The sequence below is a fragment of the Colias philodice genome, chromosome 26 (genome assembly GCF_061535455.1).
Source record: "Colias philodice isolate Cphi_HAF_F1 chromosome 26, ilColPhil1 Martin Lab GWU primary, whole genome shotgun sequence".
In the NCBI taxonomy this organism is placed as follows: domain Eukaryota; kingdom Metazoa; phylum Arthropoda; class Insecta; order Lepidoptera; family Pieridae; genus Colias; species Colias philodice.
Window position 1 is genome coordinate 5143261 of NC_143111.1, and position 27293 is coordinate 5170553.

Below are 27293 nucleotides of genomic sequence, written 5' to 3' on the forward strand. Positions count from 1 at the left end.
TTTAATAAAAATCCTTATAATTCTTCATCATAAATATACAATATCAATACGGACACAGATCTATATAGTAATAATTAAAATTGAAAAATAATTTGCACACAAGTGCCTAAAACTTTACAATTCATACTAAAGTCCTTTTCACGCCCTTCAAGAAGATTATACCATTAAATGCTTTTAAAAATTCCTTAATTCCGCAGATATAAGTGTAGCCTTTGCTGGGATCTTTCCAATCGGGGTTATGCATCCATTTCACTTTGTCCGTGATATCCGGGCAAATCACGTAATCTTCTATTTCTTTAGGATCAAGTATATTTGGTGAATTGATCTGAATTATAGCAATAGCAGCGCGCAATATCTTACTATGTACTACCTGAAAATCGGGTTAAATACAGATGAATGTGGTGTATAGTGCAACTGAGTATACTAGTTAGTTATTTAAATGTAATAAGTATTATTTTAAAGGTAGTGTGCGATTTTTGCGGAAACTACCTAATAACTGGAACTACTGAACTGATTTGATTTGCATTTTTCTTAGCCTATGTCTTCATAACAAGTGATTATAACATACAAAATGTACACCTATTTTTAAATCACATACCTACATTTTTAATTTTAATATATAAAATTTCTTTGAAAAACGACAAATGTGTTTAGATGTTTGTTTTGCACTTACCTTCCATAATAGTTTTGGCATGAATTTGGTATTTCGAATTGCAACGGGCTTTTTAATTAATCCATACGATCCGAGTTCTAGGTGGTCATAAATGCCAGTCCATATTTCGAATTTCTCCCCATTTGTCTTGGCTTTAGCTAGGATTCGTTCTTCTATCTCGTTCCAGTTCTAGATATAATCGAAACAAGTTATTGGTCGAATTGATGTCATATTCCCAGCTAAATTAGTGTAGACTAGCTTTCAGCCCGCGTCTTCAAAGAAAAACCCAAATAGTTCCCGTTCCAGTGGGATTTCCGGGATAAAACCTATTTTATGTGTTAATCCAAGTTATCCTCTATATGTGTGCTAAATTTCATTGTAATCGGTTCAGTAGTATTTGCGTGAAAGAGTAACAAACACACACATACACATTTATCCTCACAAACTTTCGCATTTATAATATTAGTTGGATTAGTAGGATAGGATTAATTTAGAGAATACCGTGTGAGTAACAAGCACAACACAAAGAAATTGACCAAGGAGGAGCCGGACCCGACCAGTGATTTTTCCAAATGTCGTTTTATTTTCAGTACAGCTTCAAATGCCGGTAAAGGACTGCTTAATAGAGATAGGAAAATTAATTTCGAGGACGGCTAGATTTGGAATATTAAGATTTACAATTCAGACTTTTACAGTAATATATATATATCTATTAAAACATACAGTATAGAATACTTATCTGTAAAGGTAATTAGTAACATACAGGAAATAACTATCTACTTACAGTACTACATGAAGTCCAATGAGGTACAACATTAATGTTATTGAAGGCAGCTGCTTCATAACTGGGATATAAATCTTGAGGATTTACTAATTGTCTTCTTATATAACAACATTTATTTGAGCACATGTTTAACCCAAACGATTTTATAAAGAAATTTCTTTGCCAGTCGCAATCATAAACTTCAGCCTCGTCATTCGTGTATTTGCTGTTTTCGTATTCATAATGTCTCACAGTACGATGTCCGAAATGATATATTTCATATTGTGCGTAAGTTGGTTCCTTGGTAACCGTGTTAAAGCATACACTATACATGATTTGAAAAGATGATACCAATTGAAATCCCACATTAATCATTTGATAATCGTCCAAATAGTTACATACTATATTCGGATTACGAAGATGAGGTTTTGGTTCCTCACTACACTCCAAATCATACACATTTGTTGACCTGCCCCTGGTAGTTTTGTGTCTTATTTCAAATTGAGAGTCCATTCTGCATTTAGCTTGCAAGCTGTTTACAAGTAAACTACGACCGCGGAGTTTAATATAGTTATTGGGACATATAAAGAAAATTCTATTATTTCGAGGTATGCGGATTAAATCGTTTTCCACGTTATAATGTGTAATTGGAATAATTAATTGGTTTTTTTTCGAGAGAAACGGACGTTGCTTGCTTGAATACTTTTTGATATCTATGACGCATTCTGAAAATAATAATAGAAGTTAATAATTCTCATAAGAAACCTCAATGTAGTTTGTGAATTAATGAAAAAATTTTCATCAGGCTTATAATCAAAATCTTACCATCACGAATTACTTTGAATTCCCTGAATTTTACTTGATTTGTGTTTGAGATAAAACTGTTGGTCACTTCACATCTATATGTGGCCTCATCATCTGCTCTCAATGTTTCCGTCATATCGGGCAGTCTCTTGCCATTTTTATACCACGTAATCTGTTAATACGTTAATCATTTTTACTACTTTTTAATTATTTTTATAATAATCTTCAATTAAATTGTACGTAAAGTAATGATATTAATAATAAAGGGTTACTGGTAATTAGACCGGATCCTTTTAAGAGGTGGTAGGGGAGGTTATTTGCAACAATTTGACTGTACATATTGTTATATCCGGATATGGCTCATTTTTGAGATATGATTTTTTTAAGAAAATCCAGTTTCACTACTTTAAAATGAAATTAAAAAAAAAATTATGAATAGATTTTAATTTTCTTTACAGTTTTAGGGAAACCTTGTTATACCTCTTAATAATAAATAATAATAGCGTATTAATGTGGATCCATCTAGAAACTAGGGGCGGTTTCATATCTATTCTTAAAAAAAATTGGTTGTCTGTTAAGTCGGATAACTGACGATAGTCGAACGTGACAACGTCCGATTGTGCTTCTTTGTCGCTCGTTCCGCGCTCTCGCTCGCACTTCAAGCCTTAAATGGAACGCCTCAGAGCGAGGTAACGCCGCATGAGTCATGTTTTTTCGTGCGTGCAGTCGGCTCTATCGAATTATAAGACGTTGTCACGTCAAAAATAATATCTCAAAAATGAGCCATTTCCGGATATAACAATATACAGTCAAATTGTTGCAAATAACCTCCCCTACCACCTCTTAAAAGGATCCGGTCTAATTACCAGTAGCCCTGTATACCTACCGTTGGAGGAGGGGACCCTTTGGCTCTACAATCTAAATAGCTATTCATGACATATCTTCCGTGTGTTGGTACGTCGTTGTAAAACTCTGGCGGAAAACACAATTTAATGTTTATTGCGAAATTTTCTGTTCCGCCATCTGTAGAATAGCTGATTCGGCATATATACGTCATTGCTTCGTGTTCATACCCATTCAGTGTAAATGGATCCGTTATAAAATATTCGTCCTGTAATTAAACATTTAATTAACTAGCTGCACTCCGCGGTTTCACTCGCGTGGCTCCGCTCCTGTTGGTCTTAGGGTGCCTATAGCCTTCCTCGATGAATGGGCTATCTAACACCGAAAGAATTGTTCAAATCGGTTCAGTAGCTAGTTTCTGAGATTAGCGCGTTCAAACAAATAAACAAACTCTTCAGCTTTATATTATAGTATATATAATAAAATACACAAATGAATAGAACAAAAACGCAAAAGCATCCGTTCCGCGAGTCAGTGGCCTGCCCACTGCCATCTAAATTTTGAGATTTAAGAGCAATTAGTTATCTTGGTTCTTTCGCGTATTTCCTTACTAGGTTTCCGCCCGCGGCTTCGCCCGCGCAGTCAAAGAAAACCCCGCATAGTTCCCGTTCCCGTGGGATTTCCGGGATTGCGTCATTTTCCCGAGATAAAAAGTAGCCTATGTCCTTTCTCGAGTATCAAAATATCTCAATACCAAATTTTATGAAAATTGGTTCAGTAATTTAGGGGTGATTAAGTAACAGACAGACAGAAAGAGTTACTTTCGCATTTATAATATTAAGTATGGATTCCGGATCTCGTCGCGCGGAGAAATTCTAAGCCTTGCTCTCTCCATTGATCGTAGGGTCACTCTTTATTTTTTACCTTCACATGGTGAGAATATAGTTGACTTTTTTGTAGTATTTACCTTTTTAAACCAGACTATTTTGCTGTCTCTCCTTTTATATGCATTCTGAAAGTCAGTGCTACACCAAAGTGGTTTTGGTTTATCTTTTTCTATACATAACTCCTTTACACTTCCAATAATTGTGGGTTTACCTGTTATTTATTATTTAATTAATGATCGTAAAATAAAGAAATACTTCGATATTCAACTTATTAAGTAACTGAGAAACAATTATAAATTCTACTCACTTAAAACCTGGACTTCATAATCTTCAGATGCCGTGCCTACCGTATTAGTTGCTATACAGGTGTATTTGCCACTGATTTCAATAACATCATTTATATAATGTATAATTAACAGGTTGTTCTTGGTTTCAAGATTATACATACCTAAAATAAGTTAACGTGTTAAATTATTCAATCAGCAAGCAAGCAATCAACTTATTAAGTTTAAATTTTCAGATTGAAAGGATCTACTGCACATTAATAAATTACATATTTTGATGTAAGGAACCTTGTTCAATAAATGATTTTTATTTTTATTTTATTAACTTGGAAGACATATTATATATAAAGCGGCATACACGTACGCTTCGTTTGTAGTCAGCTTATTTAGCTTGTTTGCGTTTAGTCGGTTACGTTGACTCTTTTCGGTTAATGGTTTAAATCTATTTTTCTAACGCGGAACGTGTTTAACTGCTGGTTTCTTCGCTTCTATGTTTTTATATGTACTAGCTGTTTTACCCGCATTGCTCCGCTCCTGTTGGTCTTACGGTGATGATATATAGCCTATAGGCTATGTATATCATCACGCTTCCTTCCTCGATAAATGCGCTATCTAACACTGAAATATTTTTTCAAATCGGACCAGTAGTTCCTGAGATTAGCGCGTTCAAACAAACAAACAAACTCTTCAGCTTTATAATATTAGTATACATTACAAGCACATATAGGGCATAAACATGAAGAATTGCTTTAGAAATTTCAATAAATAAATAACACTTACCAGTAGCAAGGTCGGCTCCGTTTTTTTGCCATGTAACTGTTGGCTTTGGGTTACCAAAAGCTTCACAACGTATGCTTAGCCTTAGATCCTCAATTACTGCATTAATCATTTTATTAGGTGGTTTAACAATCCAAGGCGGAACTGAAACATTTCTTTATTCATGCAACTGAAACGAGGTAACTAATTTTAACTTTTTAAACGAAGTTTCTTATCGCGCGGTACGCTAGAGCCAGGCGAGTGTCAAGAAAAATCCTTACGACACTTGCTATAGTGCATAGGGGGCGTCCATAAATTACGTGAGGTGTCTTAGGGGGGGAGGGGAAGGGGTCGAGACAAATCTCATCTAACCCTACGTTGGGGAGAGGGGGAGAGGGAAATCTTAAATCACGGTTACGATCTTGTTAATTTTTTATTACACATAACTTTCAGCAACATTAATTTCTTGTTTTAATTATTACTAGTCGTAAATAAAAGCACGAAGCAATGTTTTTTTTTCCTTTTTACAATGATTAATCAATACGTTTAGATAAGAAGCCCACATTTTGAAAAATCTCACGGGGGATGGGGGAGGGGGTAAAGTAAAATCTCACGACATCTCACCAGGGGGAGAGGGAAGGTCAAAAAATTGAAAAAAAAACGCCTCTTGTAATTTATGGACGCTCCCATAGCGATCAGAGAGCGCTACGCATAACGCACTATAGTAAAAGTGTAATAGCATTCCTTCACTTATTTCATTTATTTATTTAATTGTACCTCCTATAATACTTATTTCAAAACGAAAGGAACTTCGTTGCAATCGTGTGTCCTACATGTGACACCTCAGACATTTTTAATTCAGTGGATAATTAAAAAATCGCTTTTTAAATCCGTAAAAATAAAATTTTTATTTGTTAAATTTATAACATGAGAACGTAAACAACTATTTGTTCTGAATATACATTTTTTTGTCATTTTTCAATTTGGAATTTTTTAAAGTGAAACTTTTATTACATCGTCTCAAACTTTTTGGTCTGTGTAGCGCATGTCGCGTGTATCGCGGCTGCCGAGTAGGTATACCTACTCGGCAGCCGACCGTCACGCGACATGCGCTACACAAAGCAGTGTTCGGAACCGTTCGAACAGTTTCACTTTTACCGTGGTTTCATAAAACCACACAACATTTTTTTTTTGTTTTATTTTAGTATAGATAATTGATCAAATAGTACAGTACCTCCAACAAAAACCTTATAGGTGATCGACATTTGTTCTCGTCCATTGCTCGCATTACATATATAATATCCTTCTTTATTAATATCATCACCAGTTAGGACCAAATTATTGCCATTCTTTGACCTGAAACGAAATTGAGTAATTTAATAGATATTTAATGAATTTCCATTTGACCGCATCCTTGGTACAGTGGTTGACGCATGAGCTTAGCATGTGTTGACGTTCCAGCTCTTCTTAATCGGCCTATGTGTGCTCTTAGAGTCTAGAAAGTATAAATAGTTTTCAGCAAACGTTTACATTTATTTGATAATAAAATTTAATCTTTGTGCCTGCTGGATATTCGTGTAACTTTGCATGGTAATTTTATGATGAATAATAAAATATATATTTGGTTAGATCATTAGATGTCACATAAACGAAGTGGCCCTACTTAATGAAAGACCCTATAATGTACTATGTTTTTATTCCCAATAAAACATTTATCATATAAGTAAGTAAGTTAAGTATACAATATATTTGTACAATTGTATCCTATAAGTAAAGAAACATATGTTCTTATTATACGATAAACAATTTTAGTACATATTAAGAGTTGTTATAACGCATTTCATTAAAGAAACTAATCTTAAATGGCGGCACTTATCATTCCCTCTCGCTTACACACGGCCGTACGGCATGCAAAAAAAATAGAGAATAAGTTTGGAAAATCCAAAAGTGCACGCCTCATAATTTTTTTTAATAATTAAAGTGACACTTTTATTACATCGTCTCAAACTTTTTGGTCTGTGTAGCGCATGTCGCGTGTATCGCGGCTGCCGAGTAGGTATACCTACTCGGCAGCCGACCGTCACGCGACATGCGCTACACAAAGCAGTGTTCGGAACCGTTCGAACAGTTTCACTTTTACCGTGGTTTCATAAAACCACACAACATTTTTAATAATTGTTTATTAATTATTATTTTTGTTTATTTAATAACAATTAAACCACATCGAATCAGACCCTGAAAAATGAAAGGGTTCTATTCCTGAGCATACTCAAGCGTAAGAGAAAAAAAAAGACTCGATTAGTAAAGTATTTCGGTCGCTATCGTGTTAACAAGAAAATCCTCCGCACATACAGACACACGGACGTCCAAGACAGAACTTTTTTAAACTGTTTTATAACTAGTTTAAATAACAAAAATGACATCAAAAATATCATGAATGTTAAAAATAGTGTTTTTTCGTGTGTGTATGTATTATCTTACAAGTGCAATGTATGATACATAAAGACATTTTAAGTTTGAAAAATCAGATGTTTTGCGCGAAGTGACAGTAGTACCCACCTCAACGCTTCGCTTATGAGGCGTGCAAAAGTTAAATCACTAAAATGTATTTGATTTTCCCTATAATAGTTTTTATCATAAATTTATAAGGACAATATGTATAATGTATATGCGACAGTAAATAATGTTTTATTGGAATTTGACAAAATATGTTCTTTGGGAAAAGTTGTTCAGTTATATTATGGGCTCGTTATTTAAGAATTATGGGGATTTTGTTGCATTCTGTATACGTAAATATAATAATTCATATAAATACCCAAATACCATAACAAAAAAGTTTGTCAATAAACAATTTGAAATAATTAATAAAATAATTATCCATTTACATCATTTTTATTTTATTTTTTACTGACCCAACCATATGTCAGCGTCAGCCTTGGCCGCCACTGAAAATTCGTTTCTTTAATGAAACGCGTTATAAATTATGTTTTCTTTGTTGGAAATTCTAAATAAAAATAAAATAAAATCTGTCAAAATAACATAATTAATGGTCACTTACTTATCAATGTTAATTGCTGCATTTGTTTTAGAGTCAAAACTAACATAACTCCATTGAACAGTAGGTTCAGGGATCCCTCCTGCGTTGCATTCTAAAGTTGTAGTATCACCAATACGCAAATGTATTTCGGCGTTTAGCGGCGGCGTTATGAAGAGAGGAGCTGAAAAATATTTTTAAAGATGTATTATTTAAAGATATATTAGTTATTATTTATGCGTAATAAATAATCCGTAATATTTAATAATATTGAAATATTCGTTTGAATTTAATAAGAATGTACTGTGTGTAATTTCTACACACTGTGCAATTGGTGAAGTCAATTGATAATAAATCACAGCCAGTCACCAACTATAAAGTGAGGGTAGTTGGGTATAACGTCGAATTAACAACGTCAAAGCATGAACATCTATGGCACCGAAGCACAAAAGCTTTTTAATATGCTTTTTCAGTGACCTCCCTGGCACAGCGTGAGCGTAGCACCGAGGGGTCCTGGGTTCGATTCCCGGTGGAGACGAAGACAAAAAATAATGTCTCAGTCTGGCTGACACTGAAGGCTGATCACATTGTTCCTAAACAAAATCGATCAGTGAAACAGTTGCATAATGCATCTGCCCCTTACCCCACTAGGGGACATGGGACTTCACTCTTCAGTATCATATTATGTAGTCCACAAATTCAAACTTGTAATGGAATACTTACCAAATTTTTTTACTTCCACATTATAAATTATATTATTATTGCCGACGACACCCACAATTTCACATCTGAATTTCCCGGTGTCCTTTGGTTTTGATAGGAAGCTGAAAAGAGGCTGTTCATTTTAAATATTTTAAATGACCATATAGAACTTAACAAGATATTTAGAACTAGCTTTCCGCCCGCGGCTTTGCCCGCGTTTTCAAAGAAATACCCGCATAGTTCCCGTTCTCGTGGAAATTCCGGGATAAAACCTATCCTTTGTGTTAATCCAAGTTAGCCTCTATATGTGTGCCAAATTTCATTATAATAGGTTCAGTAGTATTTGCGTGAAAGTAACAAACACACATACACATCCATCCTCACAAACTTTTGCATTTATAATATTATAGTAGGACGTAGGGTGGACTAACCTTAAAGTATGATTGTCATGAATAAGATATCTTGCTCCATTCACAATTTCTTTATCATTGAAATACCAGCGCACGCGAGGCTTGGGCCAACCTCTGACGACACAGTCCAAGTTAACTATCGTAGCCGGCTCCTTTATTAGTGTTGTTTCTTTTGGTGTAAATTGCGGAGGTTCTAAAACAAACCACATGAGTGATAAATCAAATATATGTGAACTGATCAACTCCATACGAAGCAAAATTCACAAAATTGTAGTTGAATTTTAAACCACCTCCCTTCGTTGAATTCTGTTTAAAAATGTATCGGTGAACGGATATATTAAACATCATCATGAATAATATCACCTAACAATAATAACCCATTTTAAATTTACTTACCAGTTACTTGCACCTCAACTTTGTGCTCATCACTTCCTACAGAACTTTCCGCAACACATTTATAAAAGCCAGCATTATCTGTATTCAAATTGTCAATGTGCAAGTTTTCGCCTGCACTTGATAATTTTACATATGCAGTATTTTTTAGTTGCTTGAAGTGCCAAGTGACGAAAGGCTTTGGCTTACCTTTTATGACTCTGAAATTGAATTTGACGCAATAGAAATTGGAGTAAAAAAAATTGGTTGTCTGTAAAGTCGGTTTACTAACGATAGTTGAACGTGACAACGTCCGATTGTGCTTCTTTGTCGTTCGTTCCGCGCTCTCACTTGCACTTCAAGCCTTACATGGAACGCCTCAGAGAGAGGTAACGCCGCATGAGTCATGTTTTTTCGTGCGTGCAGCCGGCTCAATCGAATTATACGACGTTGTCACGTTAACAAATGATTGGCACGGAACACCATCACAGGAAGACCAGTTGCTATGTACGCAGTTTGACATTCGCACAATTGTAAGAAAAAGTAATACCGTGTTTTCAAGTGATGGTTTAATATACAGGGTGTCCCACTGTTGGTATACTAAGCTCAGAGGAGGTTATAGTTTTGCATACGCTGAGTACGTAAAAAATACTTATAAAATTCCAGACGCATTTTTTTTTTCAAATAGATGAATTCTTAAAACTCTATGTGAACAGTGAACACCCATAACAGGCAACCCGCCCAACTTGCGGTGCCTACCTGTAATTTAGATACGTAAATACTAATATTTATTTTAAGTAAATATTGAATTGTTTGAACAAAAAATTATGTATCTAGTTGGTAAGCCTTTTTTAAATAAATAAATAAATAAACTTTACCACCAGCACGTGACCTATCGATTAAGATTATGTTTTCATAGACAAAATGCCCACATTAGAGAAGCGGTATATGCCGGCTGCGCGAAGCTAGAGATGAAAACATGGATTTTCAGGAAAAAATTAGCAAAAATTTTTTGACGTAATTTTGTTGTTTAAGTATTTTTTACGTGATCAGTGTATGCAAAACTACAAGTCTTTTCGCGCTTAGTATACCAATAGTGGGACACCCTGTATGTAGCTTATTTACGGAAAACTTTTCGAGTATGTCTCGATTGAAAAATTATGAAACTAAGGGCCGATTTTTCAATGCTTAGATAAAACTTATTCGTCGAATAATGTATAAAACTACCATTTTAAAAACGTATTCTAATTGCCCGTATTTGACAGTTTACGTGACATTTTAATATTATCGTGTAACGTAACGGCACCAGTCTTGTACAGATTAAGGAAAATATTGAAGTTTTTTGCAAATTTCTCGTAGGTTTTTTAACTTTATTGGATATTGTTAAGTTATACCTTTAGTTCAATGTTAGTTTAACGTAACCAATGTTAGAAAAAAGATTAAAGTGCATAAATAATGAAGTAATTTATAAATTAAAAAACCACTTTTTTGCACCAGTGATGGACAGTGAAAATCCAATGATGGACACCCAGTTTTGGACAACATCCAGTTATGAACACCCATTTATGGACTGTACCTAATGTTGTTTCTCCAGTTATTTACACTTGGAGAAGACTTATAGTTATCAATAGAATCTTGAAAATGATGATTGGAATATAATAAATCGGGGATGTATTTATAAATAATAGTACTTATTAATTATTTTGCATACTTATAATATTTAAAACAGTCTTAATTTCCATTTTCTAGGCAAAAATTGGACAAATGCATCGTTAAATACGAGTTATGTCCGTTAAGAAACACCAATATGGTTTTTTTTCTCAATAAGTCAGGGATGAAAAATATAACTAAAAAAAGTACTGCCATTTCATCCATTTTGGGACTTCTTCTTCTTCGTCATATCACTCTCGTCAGAGCGAACGTGGTCAACATGAGGTTTGGGGGGGTAGATGCTACCCGCTTCACGATGTTCCGCCATATCTCTCTGTTTCCTGGCATTCCGTTACACTCGTGAATGAATCGCCAATCTGAATACAGCCTTAATCTGATTGGTCCATCGATATAGATTCCAAATTGTAGCACGAGGCAAAACGTTTTTTTTAAACTGTTGTCAAAATGGTGTGGATGAAATTTAAGCGTGTGTGCTATATGGTGGTGGAATTTAGCAGCAGACAGCGATCCAAACAGTTCATCAGAGAACTCTCTATGATAGATGCGTTACAATACGCATAAGAATGCGACTTCTCTACGCAGTGATAGAGAATGAAGCCGAGAACGAGTCGCACAGCACATAATGACCCATTGCTCTAAAATATATTCTTCATGTTTAGATAGATATTATATTGTTGGACCCATTAGTGTAATTTTCACAAAAAACATCAATGTCCATTATAGGAACCAAAGCAAATCCAGTCATGGACAATTGTTGTACAATATTGGAACCCTTTGTTTGAAATAGTCGTGATAGGTATATTATTAATCAGAATGAAAAGACAATACAGAAAAGCGCATGTCATTAATACCTTTAAAAAAAGTTTATTTTCGACATATGTCCATAAATGGATATATCCATAGAATTAAATCCAGTTATGGACACTGAAGAATTTTATTTAAACAACATAACCTATCATGATACTAAATCGTGTAATATTTCGTACAATTAACTACTATAAATAAAAGTAATATCAAATTTTGCTAACATTTATACAAAAATTCTTATAACCAAAATTGTGTCCTCACTTCCTTAAGGATTTCCTTAGTAAAAACGGATTTCTTCGAAACGAGTCGCAGCAACTAAACAAAACGTTCTGCCATCTTCAAACGTTTTGGCCGAATAAGATGAAGTGTCGTATTTTGATAGCTTATGAACCAAACTTTTATTTTAAGTATTGCCAAATTATATAACGTTAATTTTGGTCTTAATATTTAAATTTAATGTTTATTTTGTCCATTACTGGATGCTTGTCCACCACTGGTGCCGTTACCTTAATACTTTATTGGACGGATAAGTTTTATCCAAGCATTGAAAAATCGGCCCTAAAAGTGTCTACGTCTGCACAGGAATAGCAGATTGTGAAGGCTTGTTTCCCAAACAAGAAACACAAAATTGCTACAGAAAGGGATAATGCTTACGATGGTGGTTATAATACGAAATCATGCCCGTTATAAGCTTGATTATTGATGAAAATTACTAAAACACCTGCACTATTAAAATATCATTAGCATGACGATACAATTATTTGTATAGGGCTTTTGTAATAAAAGAAGAAATTCATTTATGATCATAAATTAATTTCTTCTTTATTTTATTTTACTTGAAAGTTGTGTAAATTAATATACCTGCAATCGATGTCAATGCTTTCATCTTTGTTTTTGAAGTATTCTTTAACAGTTTTATCAATAACTGGTAGTTCTTTAGGAGAAACATAAGCAATAGGCTGAGACTTAGTGCCTAGTCCATTAGTTGCGGTGCATGTAAAGATATTATCCTCTTGGCTTTCAGTGTTCAGAACAGTATTTGTTTTTACTATGGGATTACTTTCATCGTAATTAACGTCGAAACCCTAAAAAGTTATAACAAACATGACTATTAACCTTACATCGAAATTGATTATTCTCCATTTAAATTAATTTTTACGAAAAATTATAATTTGATTGTCTTTTATTTATAACGTTTCTCTTTTAGACAAAAAGCGTATTTGCAGTTTAAACTTACACATAATTATCGAAGGGTGAAATAAAAATTCTTAGGACATTAAATTTAAAATATGTAAATTGTAAATTTGTACATATCATTCTACAGATACTTACACTAAACGTGTTACCGTGCTTATCCATCCATTCTATATCTGGTTTAGGATTACTGCTAACTATGCACTCTATTGAAACTTTGCCATTATCATCAGAATTCACAATTTTCATTTCATCTATATTTGGAGCCATCTCTATACTACTTTCCGTGGTTGACGTCATTTCTTGTGTGGTACTTTCTGTAACTGTGAACTCAATCTTAAGATATAATCACACATGCAGGGAATGAACAAGTCAGGATATAGACACCATTATACAGGGTGGAAGGTTAAGATGGGGCATGAAGGGCAGGTACCTTAACCGTTGTAGCTACATGAAAACGTTCTTAGGAGACTATCCTTAAATTCTTGAGAAATTTTAATCTGCATTCACAGATTTTTGAAAAAATGTACGGTCAGCAAGGAAATCGGCAGTTTTCAAAAAAAAATTTTTTATGCCAATCGATCCAGTTTCTCATGGGGATCAAAACACTCTAAAAGACCAACTGAGGTATGAGTACTAGAAAAGTCAGAAATCGCGAAAAACTATTTCCACACATTCACTAAGAAAATAAGTGATTCAACAAAAGATGCGCTAATAGAAAACTCCAAAGAGATTTTCAGGCTTCAATATTTTTTGTTTCTGATTATTAAAACACATACTGATAATAAGAAGAAACATTAATTTAATTAAACGGTTGTCAAAGGAAATAAAAAATAACAAAAAACAACATTTAAAGTGGTGATAATTCCAGAATTTCTGAAATAATTTACATAAAACTTATGATATGAGATGCTCAAAGTGGTCACCGTTCTGACGTAAACATAGGTTTGTTCGTTTTGAACGACGCGGACGTGTCTACAAGCTTTTCGACGACAAGCTTTTCTTAAATGAGCCACTTTCTGCTAGATTTTTTACAAGATTCGCAATTACCTTTCGCGTCGGTACATGTCGCATTGGATATTTACTCCTGTACTTACCATTCCAATGCAACTGTTGGGTTTTTATTATTTAAAAAGTAAGCCTCTAACAGATCTAAACGTTCCAAATTATTTAAGGTCATTTTTAGTGAAGACAGAGTGACTTTTGGTAACTTTTGTTTTCTATGTGTTATTGTTTACATAAGCCATAAAAATGTAAAATGTGATGATATTCAAGTTAAATAATTTTTCATCTCGTGCACGAGCTGCCAGCCACCGCCCGCTCATGCCCCGCGTCGCTGGCATGTTATGCTGCTGTGCCTTTGTCTTTTTACTTGTTCATGAATGAAAATAGTTTTTCGCGATTTCTGACTTTTCTAGTACTCATACCTCAGTTGGTCTTTTAGAGTGTTTTGATCCCCATGAGAAACTGGATCGATTGGCACAAAAAAATTTTTTTTTTTAAACTGCCGATTTCCTTGCTGACCGTACATTTTTTCAAAAATCTGTGAATGCAGATTAAAATTTCTCAAGAATTTAAGGATAGTCTCCTAAGAACGTTTTCATGTAGCTACAACGGTTAAGGTACCTGCCCTTCATGCCCCACCTTAACCTTCCACCCTGTATTCTAAATTTATTGAGGAATTCCTAGAATTTAATTTTTCTTATGCGCACAGCGTTTATTAGATTAGTCTCTCAATGGTAATAAAATATCTGTAAAACATAATAATTTTAATAAAGGTAAACTTATACCATACTACAACTACAAGCCAAAACCAGTATTGGCTATCCAATACGACATCTAAAATCTATTTCGACCGCTCTATTCTTATAACCCTCATAAATAAAATCACAAAAACTCGGATAAATTTATTACATTTTCTGGACATGAATATTTATTAATTTATTTAATACTTTATTGTAACACACCACTTAACATGACAGTAACTACACACACTTTAATATTGTTGTGTAGATGGGATGTAAAGTATTAAATCTTACTAATACACTATTAGAAATTTACTTACCAGTTACTTGCACCTCAACTTTGTGCTCATCACTTCCTACAGAACTTTCCGCAACACATTTATAAGCGCCAGCATTATCTGCATTCAAATTGTCAATGTGCAAGTTTTCGCCTGTACTTGATAATTTTACATATGCAGTCTTTTTTTGTTGCTTGAAGTGCCAAGTGACGACAGGCTTTGGTTTACCTTTTATGACTCTGAAATTGAATTTGACGCAAAAGAAATTGGAGTAAAACAAGTGACCGACACGGCACACCATCACTGATCACAGGAAGACCAGTTGCTAATCCGCAGTTCAGAATTAGCACAATAATTGTAAGAAATTTATTCAATACTGTGTCTTCAACTTATGGTTTCAGTTACATTTACTGAAAACTTTTCGAGTATGTCTCAATTTAAATTAATTAGACACAAAAAGTGTCTACATCTGCGCAAGGAGGGTTGCTTGTGAAGGCTTGTTTCTCAAACAAGAAACACAGAATTGCTACATAAACGGATAATTCTAACGATGGTGGTTGTGATACTAAATCATGCCCGTTAAGCTTGAATATTGATAACAATTACTTAAACACCTGTCACAAGAAGAAATTCATTTATGGCTATAATTGCATTTCTTCTTTCATTTATTTTACTTGAAAGTTGATGTTTACTTAAATTATTATACCTGCAATCGATGTCAATGCTTTCATCTTTGTTTTTGAAGTATTCTTTAACAGTTTTATCAATAACTGGTAGTTCTTTTGGAGAAACATAATCAATATACTTAGACTTAGTGCCTAGTCCATTAGTTGCGGTGCATGTAAAGATATTATCCTCTTGGCTTTCAGTGTTCAGAACAGTATTTGTTTTTATTATGGGATTACTTTCATCGTAATGAACGTCGAAACCCTAAAAAGTTATAACAAACATGACTATTAACCTTACATCGAAATTGATTATTCTCCATTTAAACTTATTTTTACGAAAAATTATAATTTGATTGTCTTTTATTTATAACGTTTCTCTTTTAGACAAAAAGCGTATTTGCAGTTTAAACTTACACATAATAATTATCGAAGGAAGAAATAAAAATTCTTAGGACATTAAATTTAAAATATGTAAATTGTAAATTTGTAGATATCATTCTACAGATACTTACACTAAACGTGTTACCGTGCTTATCTATCCATTCTATATCTGGTTTAGGATTACTGCTAACTATGCACTCTATTGAAACTTTGCCATTATCATCAGAATTCACAATTTTCATATCATCTATATTTGGAGCCATCTCTATACTACTTTCCGTGGTTGACGTCGTTTCTTGTGTGGTACTTTCTGTAACTGTGAACTCAATCTTAAGATATAATCACACATGCAGGGAATGAACAAGTCAGGATATAGACACCATTATATTCTAAGTTTATTGAGGAATTCCTAGAATTTAATTTTTCTTATGCGCACAGCGTTTATTAGATTAGTCTCTCAATGGTAATAAAATATCTGTAAAACATAATAATTTTAATAAAGGTAAACTTATACCATACTACAACTACAAGCCAAAACCAGTATTGGCTATCCAATACGACATCTAAAATCTATTTCCACCGCTCTATTCTTATAACCCTCATAAATAAAATCACAAAAACTCGGATAAATTTATTACATTTTCTGGACATGAATATTTATTAATTTATTTAATTAATTATTTATTGTACTTACCATGACAGTACACACACTTTAATATTGTTGTGTAGATGGGATGTAAAGTATTAAATCTTACTAATACACTATTAGAAATTTACTTACCAGTTACTTGCACCTCAACTTTGTGCTCATCACTTCCTACAGAACTTTCCGCAACACATTTATAAGCACCAGCATTATCTGCATTCAAATTGTCAATGTGCAAGTTTTCGCCTGTACTTGATAATTTTACATATGCAGTCTTTTTTTGTTGCTTGAAGTGCCAAGTGACGACAGGCTTTGGTTTACCTTTTATGACTCTGAAATTGAATTTGACGCAAAAGAAATTGGAGTAAAACAAGTGACCGCCACGGTACACCATCACTGATCACAGGAAGACCAGTTGCTAATCCGCAGTTCAGAATTAGCACAATAATTGTAAGAAATTTATTCAATACTGTGTCTTCAACTTATGGTTTCAGTTACATTTACTGAAAACTTTTCGAGTATGTCTCAATTTAAATTAATTAGACACAAAAAGTGTCTACATCTGCGCAAGGAGGGTTGCTTGTGAAGGCTTGTTTCTCAAACAAGAAACACAGAATTGCTACATAAACGGATAATTCTAACGATGGTGGTTGTGATACTAAATCATGCCCGTTAAGCTTGAATATTGATAACAATTACTTAAACACCTGTCACAAGAAGAAATTCATTTATGGCTATAATTGCATTTCTTCTTTCATTTATTTTACTTGAAAGTTGATGTTTACTTAAATTATTATACCTGCAATCGATGTCAATGCTTTCATCTTTGTTTTTGAAGTATTCTTTAACAGTTTTATCAATAACTGGTAGTTCTTTTGGAGAAACATAATCAATATACTTAGACTTAGTGCCTAGTCCATTAGTTGCGGTGCATGTAAAGATATTATCCTCTTGGCTTTCAGTGTTCAGAACAGTATTTGTTTTTATTATGGGATTACTTTCATCGTAATGAACGTCGAAACCCTAAAAAGTTATAACAAACATAACTATTAACCTTACATCGAAATTGATTATTCTCCATTTAAACTTATTTTTACGAAAAATTATAATTTGATTGTCTTTTATTTATAACGTTTCTCTTTTAGACAAAAAGCGTATTTGCAGTTTAAACTTACACATAATAATTATCGAAGGAAGAAATAAAAATTCTTAGGACATTAAATTTAAAATATGTAAATTGTAAATTTGTAGATATCATTCTACAGATACTTACACTAAACGTGTTACCGTGCTTATCCATCCATTCTATATCTGGTTTAGGATTACTGCTAACTATGCACTCTATTGAAACTTTGCCATTATCATCAGAATTCACAATTTTCATATCATCTATATTTGGAGCCATCTCTATACTACTTTCCGTGGTTGACGTCGTTTCTTGTCTGGTACTTTCTGTAACTGTGAACTCAATCTTAAGATATAATCACACATGCAGGGAATGAACAAGTCAGGATATAGACACCATTATATTCTAAGTTTATTGAGGAATTCCTAGAATTTAATTTTTCTTATGCGCACAGCGTTTATTAGATTAGTCTCTCAATGGTAATAAAATATCTGTAAAACATAATAATTTTAATAAAGGTAAACTTATACCATACTACAACTACAAGCCAAAACCAGTATTGGCTATCCAATACGACATCTAAAATCTATTTCGACCGCTCTATTCTTATAACCCTCATAAATAAAATCACAAAAACTCGGATAAATTTATTACATTTTCTGGACATGAATATTTATTAATTTATTTAATTAATTATTTATTGTACTTACCATGACAGTACACACACTTTAATATTGTTGTGTAGATGGGATGTAAAGTATTAAATCTTACTAATACACTATTAGAAATTTACTTACCAGTTACTTGCACCTCAACTTTGTGCTCATCACTTCCTACAGAACTTTCCGCAACACATTTATAAGCGCCAGCATTATCTGCATTCAAATTGTCAATGTGCAAGTTTTCGCCTGTACTTGATAATTTTACATATGCAGTCTTTTTTTGTTGCTTGAAGTGCCAAGTGACGACAGGCTTTGGTTTACCTTTTATGACTCTGAAATTGAATTTGACGCAAAAGAAATTGGAGTAAAACAAGTGACCGACACGGCACACCATCACTGATCACAGGAAGACCAGTTGCTAATCCGCAGTTCAGAATTAGCACAATAATTGTAAGAAATTTATTCAATACTGTGTCTTCAACTTATGGTTTCAGTTACATTTACTGAAAACTTTTCGAGTATGTCTCAATTTAAATTAATTAGACACAAAAAGTGTCTACATCTGCGCAAGGAGGGTTGCTTGTGAAGGCTTGTTTCTCAAACAAGAAACACAGAATTGCTACATAAACGGATAATTCTAACGATGGTGGTTGTGATACTAAATCATGCCCGTTAAGCTTGAATATTGATAACAATTACTTAAACACCTGTCACAAGAAGAAATTCATTTATGGCTATAATTGCATTTCTTCTTTCATTTATTTTACTTGAAAGTTGATGTTTACTTAAATTATTATACCTGCAATCGATGTCAATGCTTTCATCTTTGTTTTTGAAGTATTCTTTAACAGTTTTATCAATAACTGGTAGTTCTTTAGGAGAAACATAAGCAATAGACTGAGACTTAGTGCCTAGTCCATTAGTTGCGGTGCATGTAAAGATATTATTCTCTTGGCTTTCAGTGTTCAGAACAGTATTTGTTTTTATTATGGGATCACTTTCATCGTAATTAACGTCGAAACCCTAAAAAGTTATAACAAACATGACTATTAACTTATTTTTACGAAAAATTCTAATTTGATTGTCTTTTATTTATAACGTTTCTCTTTTAGACAAAAAGCGTAAAACGTTTCAAGTTAATTAAAATCGAATTTGCAGTTTAAACTTACACATAATTATAGAAGGAAGAAATAAAAATTCTTAGGACATTAAATTTAAAATATGTAAATTGTAAATTTGTAGATATCATTCTACAGATACTTACACTAAACGTGCTACCGTGCTTATCCATCCATTCTATATCTGGTTTAGGATTACTGCTAACTATGCACTCTATTGAAACTTTGCCATTATCATCAGAATTCACAATTTTTATTTCATCTATATTTGGAGCCATCTCTTTACTAGTTTCCGTGGTTGACGTTGTTTCTTCTGTTGTACTTTCTGTAACTGTAAAAGAGTACTTAATTAATTTATTTATTAAAATAAACCTCCACACTACAGCTGACAATTTACTTAATATTCAAAGAAATAATCAAACGTGACGATAATAGCAAGGTAGTATCTTAAAATAACTGACCAGGAGTGACTTTGGCTGGTTCAATCGTCGGTAAAGCAACTCTCGTAATTTCTTCATTAGTACTTTTAAATTTTCCTACAACCTGAAAACGATTTAAATATTAAATTACGCAGTCAATTCTTATTCTATATTTGTTGAAATTGCAATCTTAAGCTTACTTACAGCAATTTTAAAAGGTTGATTTGGAGGTATAAACTCTTCTGTCACATAGAACTTTTCTTTGACCAACCTTAATTTTAAATTCATTATTATGTTCCCTAAAACATCACGAATTTGGGCAGTGTGCAGTTCGACTTCATCGTCTTGTTTTGTTATTTGTATTGATAAATATTCTTTTCCACCTGTAACATAATGTGGACAATTGTGGTCATATACATATATCAAAGCCACCTGAAAAACCTTTTTAGTACCTAGTTTTGTTTTTAAGTACTTTTTTTGACGTGACAACGTCTTATAATTCGATAGAGCCGGCTGCACGCACGAAAAAACATGACTCATGCGGCGTTACCTCGCTTTGAGGCGTTCCATGGAAGGCTTGAAGTGCAAGCGAGAGCGCGGAACGAGCGACAAAGAAGAACAATCGGCCAAGACGTTGTCACGTTCAAGTATCGTCAGTAAACCGACTTTATAGACAACCATTTTTTAATATATTATGTAGATGGAGCTGGTCGCCACGCCTCCCTCGGGAGTCGGGTTCATCCTTATTATTACATTAATGCTAGGCGGGCATAAGTACCTTTATGAGACTGTAACTGAACTTGATACATATACCTATTTCTTAATAAAAAAATTGGTTATCTGTAAAGTCGGTTTACTGACGATAGTTGAACGTGACAACGTCCGATTGTACTTCTTTGTTGCTCGTTCCACGCTCTCTCTTGCTAAGTCCCCAAGATTAACCCATGCTTCTAAAAAAAAATTAAATTATTATCAGTACCTGAAGTAGGACGGTATACAGTTTTATCCATTGAACTAGCTGGTATCTGTGAGAATCCATATTGGAATGCGAAGTTACATGCTGCGTTTATACTAAGATCCGCTTCTTTACCATTTACTTCCAGTTTCGCTATGTACTCTTCACTAACTACGTTCACCATTTTCAGAATCTGAAACATTTCAATATCATAAAAGTTACTTTTTATTTTACACCTAAGTAAATTTTTATTACATACGTAGTAAAAATTAGCTTCTATCCATCGCACAACTTAATCCGTGCAGTTGCGCAAATCATTTCAACAATGAAATGACAAACTATTATTATTATATTTTAGTAGTTCGCCGAATTTTAGCTATTTAGAATTGCACTGATTACATATCGCCCACGATCCCTTTACGTTCAAGGTCGCGTAACACAGTTTTGACCGCGCAAATATTATAATATCTATGTTCTATGTAAGGTTAATAATGCTTTTCAAGCTTGGGAACCAAAAAGGAGATTAACAGAAATATGACTCGTTAGAGTTCCAGGTATGAATATGTTATATTATTTGCACATATTCATACAATTATTGTATGAATATGTGCAAATAATTGCAGACCCGTACGTCAAAAAAATAAAGACATAGAATCGTTTAATGATGATTTTAAGAACAATTCTTGCAATTATTTTCTATCGAGCGGATTTCGTCCAATTATGTATCGAGTCCGTCAACGATCTTCGAAATATGATGAATATTAACATATATTTTTTTGATGGGCTAGAATAAATATCTTTTCTTAAAAAACTGCTCAAATAACTTCAATTTGGTGTGGTCAGCGCTTCCCTATTCCCAATATCAAAAAAATCAGTTTCCAAATGATGTTTTCCTTCACCATCACAAACAGTGGTATAGTTATAATAACATGCAGAGATAAATTATTGGATTATAAGTAGTCACTTACCAGGGTTTCGCTTAGTGTAACCAACACACTGGTCATTACTTCGGTTCCGTTAGAGAAGAATACTTTTAATTGAGGCTTTTTACCAGTTAATGACAGCGTTATTTCGTTTAATTTATTATCCACTAAAAACTGCAAACACATTGATACTTATTAAAATTTTAGTGAAGGTAAGGATGCTTCGAACATTAAAGAAATTCATCTGGTAAAAGACGTAATAATTCAAGGGATAGACAGGTTATACACAAACATTATCGGCTAGCTAAAATAAGTATAACTAATATATTTCTTGAATAAGCAATTATTTTTGTCATTATTTTTTTTTCAAAACCTTCCAAAAAATAAAATAATAAAGGGTACATACTGAGATCTCGATTACTTACCCGAAGCTCGAATTTTCGCTGGTCTTCCGAAAAGAAATGTCGTTGACTCACCAAACATTTTGTAGTTTTAATTGAGTCTATTATATAATCGAGAATCTATAAATATAATACACATTGTTGATATACTATATGTATTTGTATAGTCAAACCCCGAAACACAATCTCTTCGCGGAAGGACTGGTTAATGTTAGGTTTGACAAAAGCCAATCTTCAAAATACATTTGAATTTCACCCTTTGACTGAAGTCAGCAGCAGTCTCGGGTGTAGGCGAATGCGGCATAAAAAATTGTTTAGTAAAAGGCCGAAATATGACATTCATTTGGGCTTTGTCAAAGTCATTATGCCAGACCTGAGGTTTGAGACTAACCATCCGAAAATTTAAAATACTTAATATAGTATATATGTGAAAAAATAAAAAATTTTAATAGACTGAAATATTTTAAAGAAAGTCATAAAAACGAAAACGCCTGATATTCAGTATAATACCATGTAGGTTGTACCACGTGACGTCGAATGGTGCAATTCTATTGGTCGATATTTGGGTCGGAAAAATATTCATGATTATTAATATTATTATTTCAATACTTCAGAAGGAAGTGTATCTAGTTAATACAATAGTTACAAACATTTTTGATCTCATTCTTTTCCACGTTGAATACTTGTCCTCCAGTCGCATTGGCCAATTTATTATAGACTTTATAATGCTCGCAACTTCGACACTTACAATCACCGGTTAATAAGAACGTCACCTAAAAATCAAATAATATATTTTACACTGCAGACGATTATATGAAAAAGACATAAAAAAAGTAATAAATAAAAATAGCTTATTTCAAGACTAAATGTCCGCCCGCGGCTCCGCCCGTGTTCCTGTGGGATTTCCAGGATAAAAAGTAGCCTATATCTTATTCTGGGTCTTCTAGTACATACCAGATTTCATTATAATCGGCTCAGTAGGTAGTATTTGCGTGAAAGAGTAACAAACATCCATCCTCACAAACATTCCTAATTATAATATTATAGGATTTAAAAAAGCTTGAACGTTAAATAATAATTTTGATTCTTTTTGCACGCCTCATAAGCGAAGCGTTGAGGTGGGTACTACTGTCACTTCGCGCAAAACATCTGATTTTTCAAACTTAAAATGTCTTTATGTATCATACATTGCAATTGTAAGATAATACATACACACACATATTAAGAAAAAACACTATTTTTAACGTTCATGATATTTTTGATGTCATTTTTGTTATTTAAACTAGTTAAAAAACAGTTTAAAAAAGTTCTGTCTTGGACGTCCGTGTGTCTGTATGTGCGGATCCTTTTTCTTGTTAACACGATAGCGACCGAAATACTTTACTAATCGAGTCTTTTTTTTTCTCTTACGCTTGAGTATGCTCAGGAATAGAACCCTTTCATTTTTCAGGGTCTGATTCGATGTGGTTTAATTGTTATTAAATAAACAAAAATAATAATTAATAAATATTTATAAAAAAAAATTATGAGGCGTGCACTTTTGGATTTTCCAAATTATTTTTTCTTTGGAACCTATGAGACGGTAGGTGACTTATTGGAAACTTCGATATTATTATAACGGCCCATTGCGAGTGTTATATTTTTATACATGTTATACACTTGGATACCTGAATGTATCAAGAATATTTAAAAATATAACGATTATTTTTACAAACAAACCTTCGTCGAAGATACTGAAGCCAATCTTTCAACATCGTCATACTTATGATAGTCTTCTGCAGATGCATCCGTAAATACGTAAACAAAAGAATTCGGATTACTCGATGTGATTCCCAATGAAATCCCTGTCATTGCCATTTCTGGGCATGATGCTAAGCCTCCATCGACGTCTATCTCATCAAGTGCTTCCATAAATTCATCTTCATGGGTTGTTTGAACACGAAACTGAACCCCTGCAAAACATTACTGTAGAAGAATGACGTATCTTTTGACCCACCTATCCTTTTGGATAGACGGTATATACGCCAAAAGTATAGTTAATCCGCAACGGGTGGTTATAACCCGCTCTCTTTCACTCACACGTGTAAAATAGATTACATCTCGCTGACTTTCCTACATGAGTCTGGCATTTGCCCGATTTTCTTATTGCCATTTTTAGTGTATACAACGTATCTAGCACACATAACGTATCATACATAATATCACACATAGCCACTAACTTCTACTTCAACTAGTTTTCTAGTTGATCAAAGTTCCTTGAGAAATGAAATTTTTCATATCAGTAAAAAGTACGTAGCAAGAAGAAATGGGCGAAATTAAAAAAAAAAACAAGTTTGTTGCATTTTAGTTACCAGAACAACTATTTTTTTTGGTAAGTACCAGCTGTTGCAGTTTTCCGTAAAGTGAGCATGAAAATAATAATAATAAACTCTTTATTAGCAGGTAGGCAATATTAAAATTAACAATTTATATACTTACAATCTACTTAATCTAACAACCTACATGCTAAAAGGATTGCCGCTCAGCATTTTACAATGAAAAGCATAGGCTTTCATTGCAGAGCTGATTTTCAGCGACACCTAATTATAAAAACGATCTAATATAATATATTAAATATAATAAATAAATATAAAAAGAGGAAATAATATAATAAATAAAATAATAAATAGTAATATCTATTTTTAAATAAATATACATATTTTGTTAATGAATATTTATTAAAAGTATGGTGCAGGTCAAATTTGCTAGAAAAATCATGAAAAAATTGATTAAATTGATTCTCAAACATTTAAACCGGCCACGCTAGCTTAACTTTCGATTCCTAACGGTTACATTGAAATAAAATCGTTGTTACGCTCCAACTTGTTAACCGGAACTTCATAAGTAATTTAAGTTTAGTTTTTCGTCAAAATACATATTTACGATAGTAGCAATCGGTGAATTTTGATCATCTAAGTACCGTAATTCTATGGAACTATTCTTACTTTACTGACCTGGATCATTGAAGGTAACCAAAACAAAATTATCTATATCAGAGTTTTTAGAATTTAACACTGCTTCAAACACTTCTTTAGTTCTTAACTTAACTTGATTAATTTCATCTGCCATAGAACCGGTATCGTCAATAACAAAAGTTAAGCTACTTTTCAATTCACTATTCACTGCTTTTATTACGATTAAAATTATTGTAACAGAAAATTCCAGAATTAAATTCATAGTGATAACTTGCACGAGTATTAAAATTTGAATCAAATCGCCGGCGCGCCGGCCGGGAGTGTCTATTTTTCCCGATTGCGCACCACTTATATAAAATGTCATTTTATTCTGTCAAATCAGTTTCGACCTCGGTTTTGACTCGCATTAATGATAAAATTGACGTATGCATTAAAAATTATATTAGAGATATTGTACATTTTTATATTGATGACGTTGTTATCTAGGTTGTATATTGTGCAAATTGCGTGATGAAGTTCTAGTACACTATATTTTCTCCTCAATGATGTTTAATGGCTTAGGAGGAAAATCTCAAGTATCACAGATAATAATATAATACTAGTTTGTACAAAATTAGAATACGCTACGAATTGATAACTTACCTGCCAACGTCGAAAATAAAAAAATTCCGAAACCTAGAATATAGACGTTTGCTTTCCGCACTTAATGACATATTATTTCTTTTAGATTTCTTATTATTTTCATATTTATTTTCAATGTTTTCAATGTACAAAATTTACACTTCTATAGATAAGAGATTAATAAAGTATTATTATGTTATAGAAATATTTCAAAAATGTTATCGCTACAAAAGCTTTTTTTTTTTTTAACCTCAATTGTGCTGTGTACATACAATTTGGCTGGCATTTTACCGCAACATGTGATTAAATTTGTGTATAATTAGTCAAAATTGTCAGCTGTGATGTGTACCTATTTAAATAAATAAATAAATAAATAAAAAGCAATTTCTGTCCTTAGACTTGACTTAATTTTGTAAATACTACTGGATATTAAAAAAAATTGGATCACCTAAAACATTATGTATGGTAGATAATGTTTTTTCTATTGTCAATACAAATTATTTCGTTGTGTGTAGGCGGAGCAAAACTTTATACGTGTAGGTATACTGGCTGATGAGTCTATATTGCACTGTTTATCTTTTGCCCTTGTAAATTAATATTATTATTATAACGTTATCTTTAACCAAAGCTAAAAATAATAATTAGTGATGCATGAGTATGATTCGCTTTCTAATAATTAAAATGTCTCATATTTAAGACATATGGACAATAATTACTCTTTTGTTATTTTAAAGAAAGTATTAATTTTTTCAAATAACTGATGTTATTATATTAAGTACACATTATAGCAAATCACAAATTACTCCTACATCAAAAATGAAACCGTTATTTAACGCAAAGTTTAATCAAAGTTACCAAGATGGTCTGAGGTTTAAAAATTGTAAAAGTACTTTTTAAAACGCTTTTAAAGCTTCTCCTCTGTGTGTGTCAGTGTGTTTATTTGTAACCGACTTCTTAAGACTCAATTTTGGCCTACTTTTATAAGGCATAATAATTTGTAATTCAAAGTTTGTTCAAAGTTTGTAGTAAGGATCTCGTTTTTTACCCACTTTTTACGGACAGATTAATTCAAACTTTGTACACTTTCAGGGTTCGGTGACAATACAATATTATATTCATGAGTTTATCATTACCTACCGCGTGTTTTTAGTTTTATATTTATTAAAAGTAAGTAACATTTGCAATGAAAGTATTTCAGTGAGTTGACTGAAAAGGGA

At 32.9% G+C, this 27293-nt stretch overlaps 2 protein-coding genes across 2 annotated transcripts in view; one reads left to right on the forward strand and one right to left on the reverse strand.

The window, feature by feature from the left end:
- On the reverse strand, positions 1-25762 carry LOC149476918 (hemicentin-1-like). Its single transcript, XM_089711608.1, has 32 exons — positions 25495-25762; positions 24221-24453; positions 23152-23274; positions 22526-22621; positions 22146-22274; positions 21202-21370; positions 20427-20605; positions 20265-20346; positions 19950-20134; positions 19485-19708; positions 18821-19017; positions 18171-18355; positions 17697-17920; positions 17033-17229; positions 16383-16567; positions 15909-16132; positions 15245-15441; positions 13318-13502; positions 12847-13070; positions 9532-9728; positions 9157-9328; positions 8747-8847; positions 8048-8207; positions 6224-6345; positions 5014-5154; positions 4257-4397; positions 4030-4160; positions 3106-3330; positions 2241-2391; positions 1437-2140; positions 674-841; positions 1-370 (listed from the first exon to the last, which is right to left on the reverse strand). The coding sequence occupies exons 1-32, from the start codon at positions 25715-25717 to the stop codon at positions 122-124; spliced, it is 6123 nt and encodes a 2040-aa protein (XP_089567734.1). The 5' UTR covers positions 25718-25762; the 3' UTR covers positions 1-121.
- LOC149476919 (hemicentin-1-like) overlaps positions 24760-27293 on the forward strand; it is a 16653-nt gene continuing 14119 nt past the window's right edge. Inside the window, exon 1 of the mRNA XM_089711610.1 lies at positions 24760-24872. The gene's annotated coding sequence lies outside the window, so the exon portion shown is untranslated. The remainder of the gene's footprint in view (positions 24873-27293) is intronic.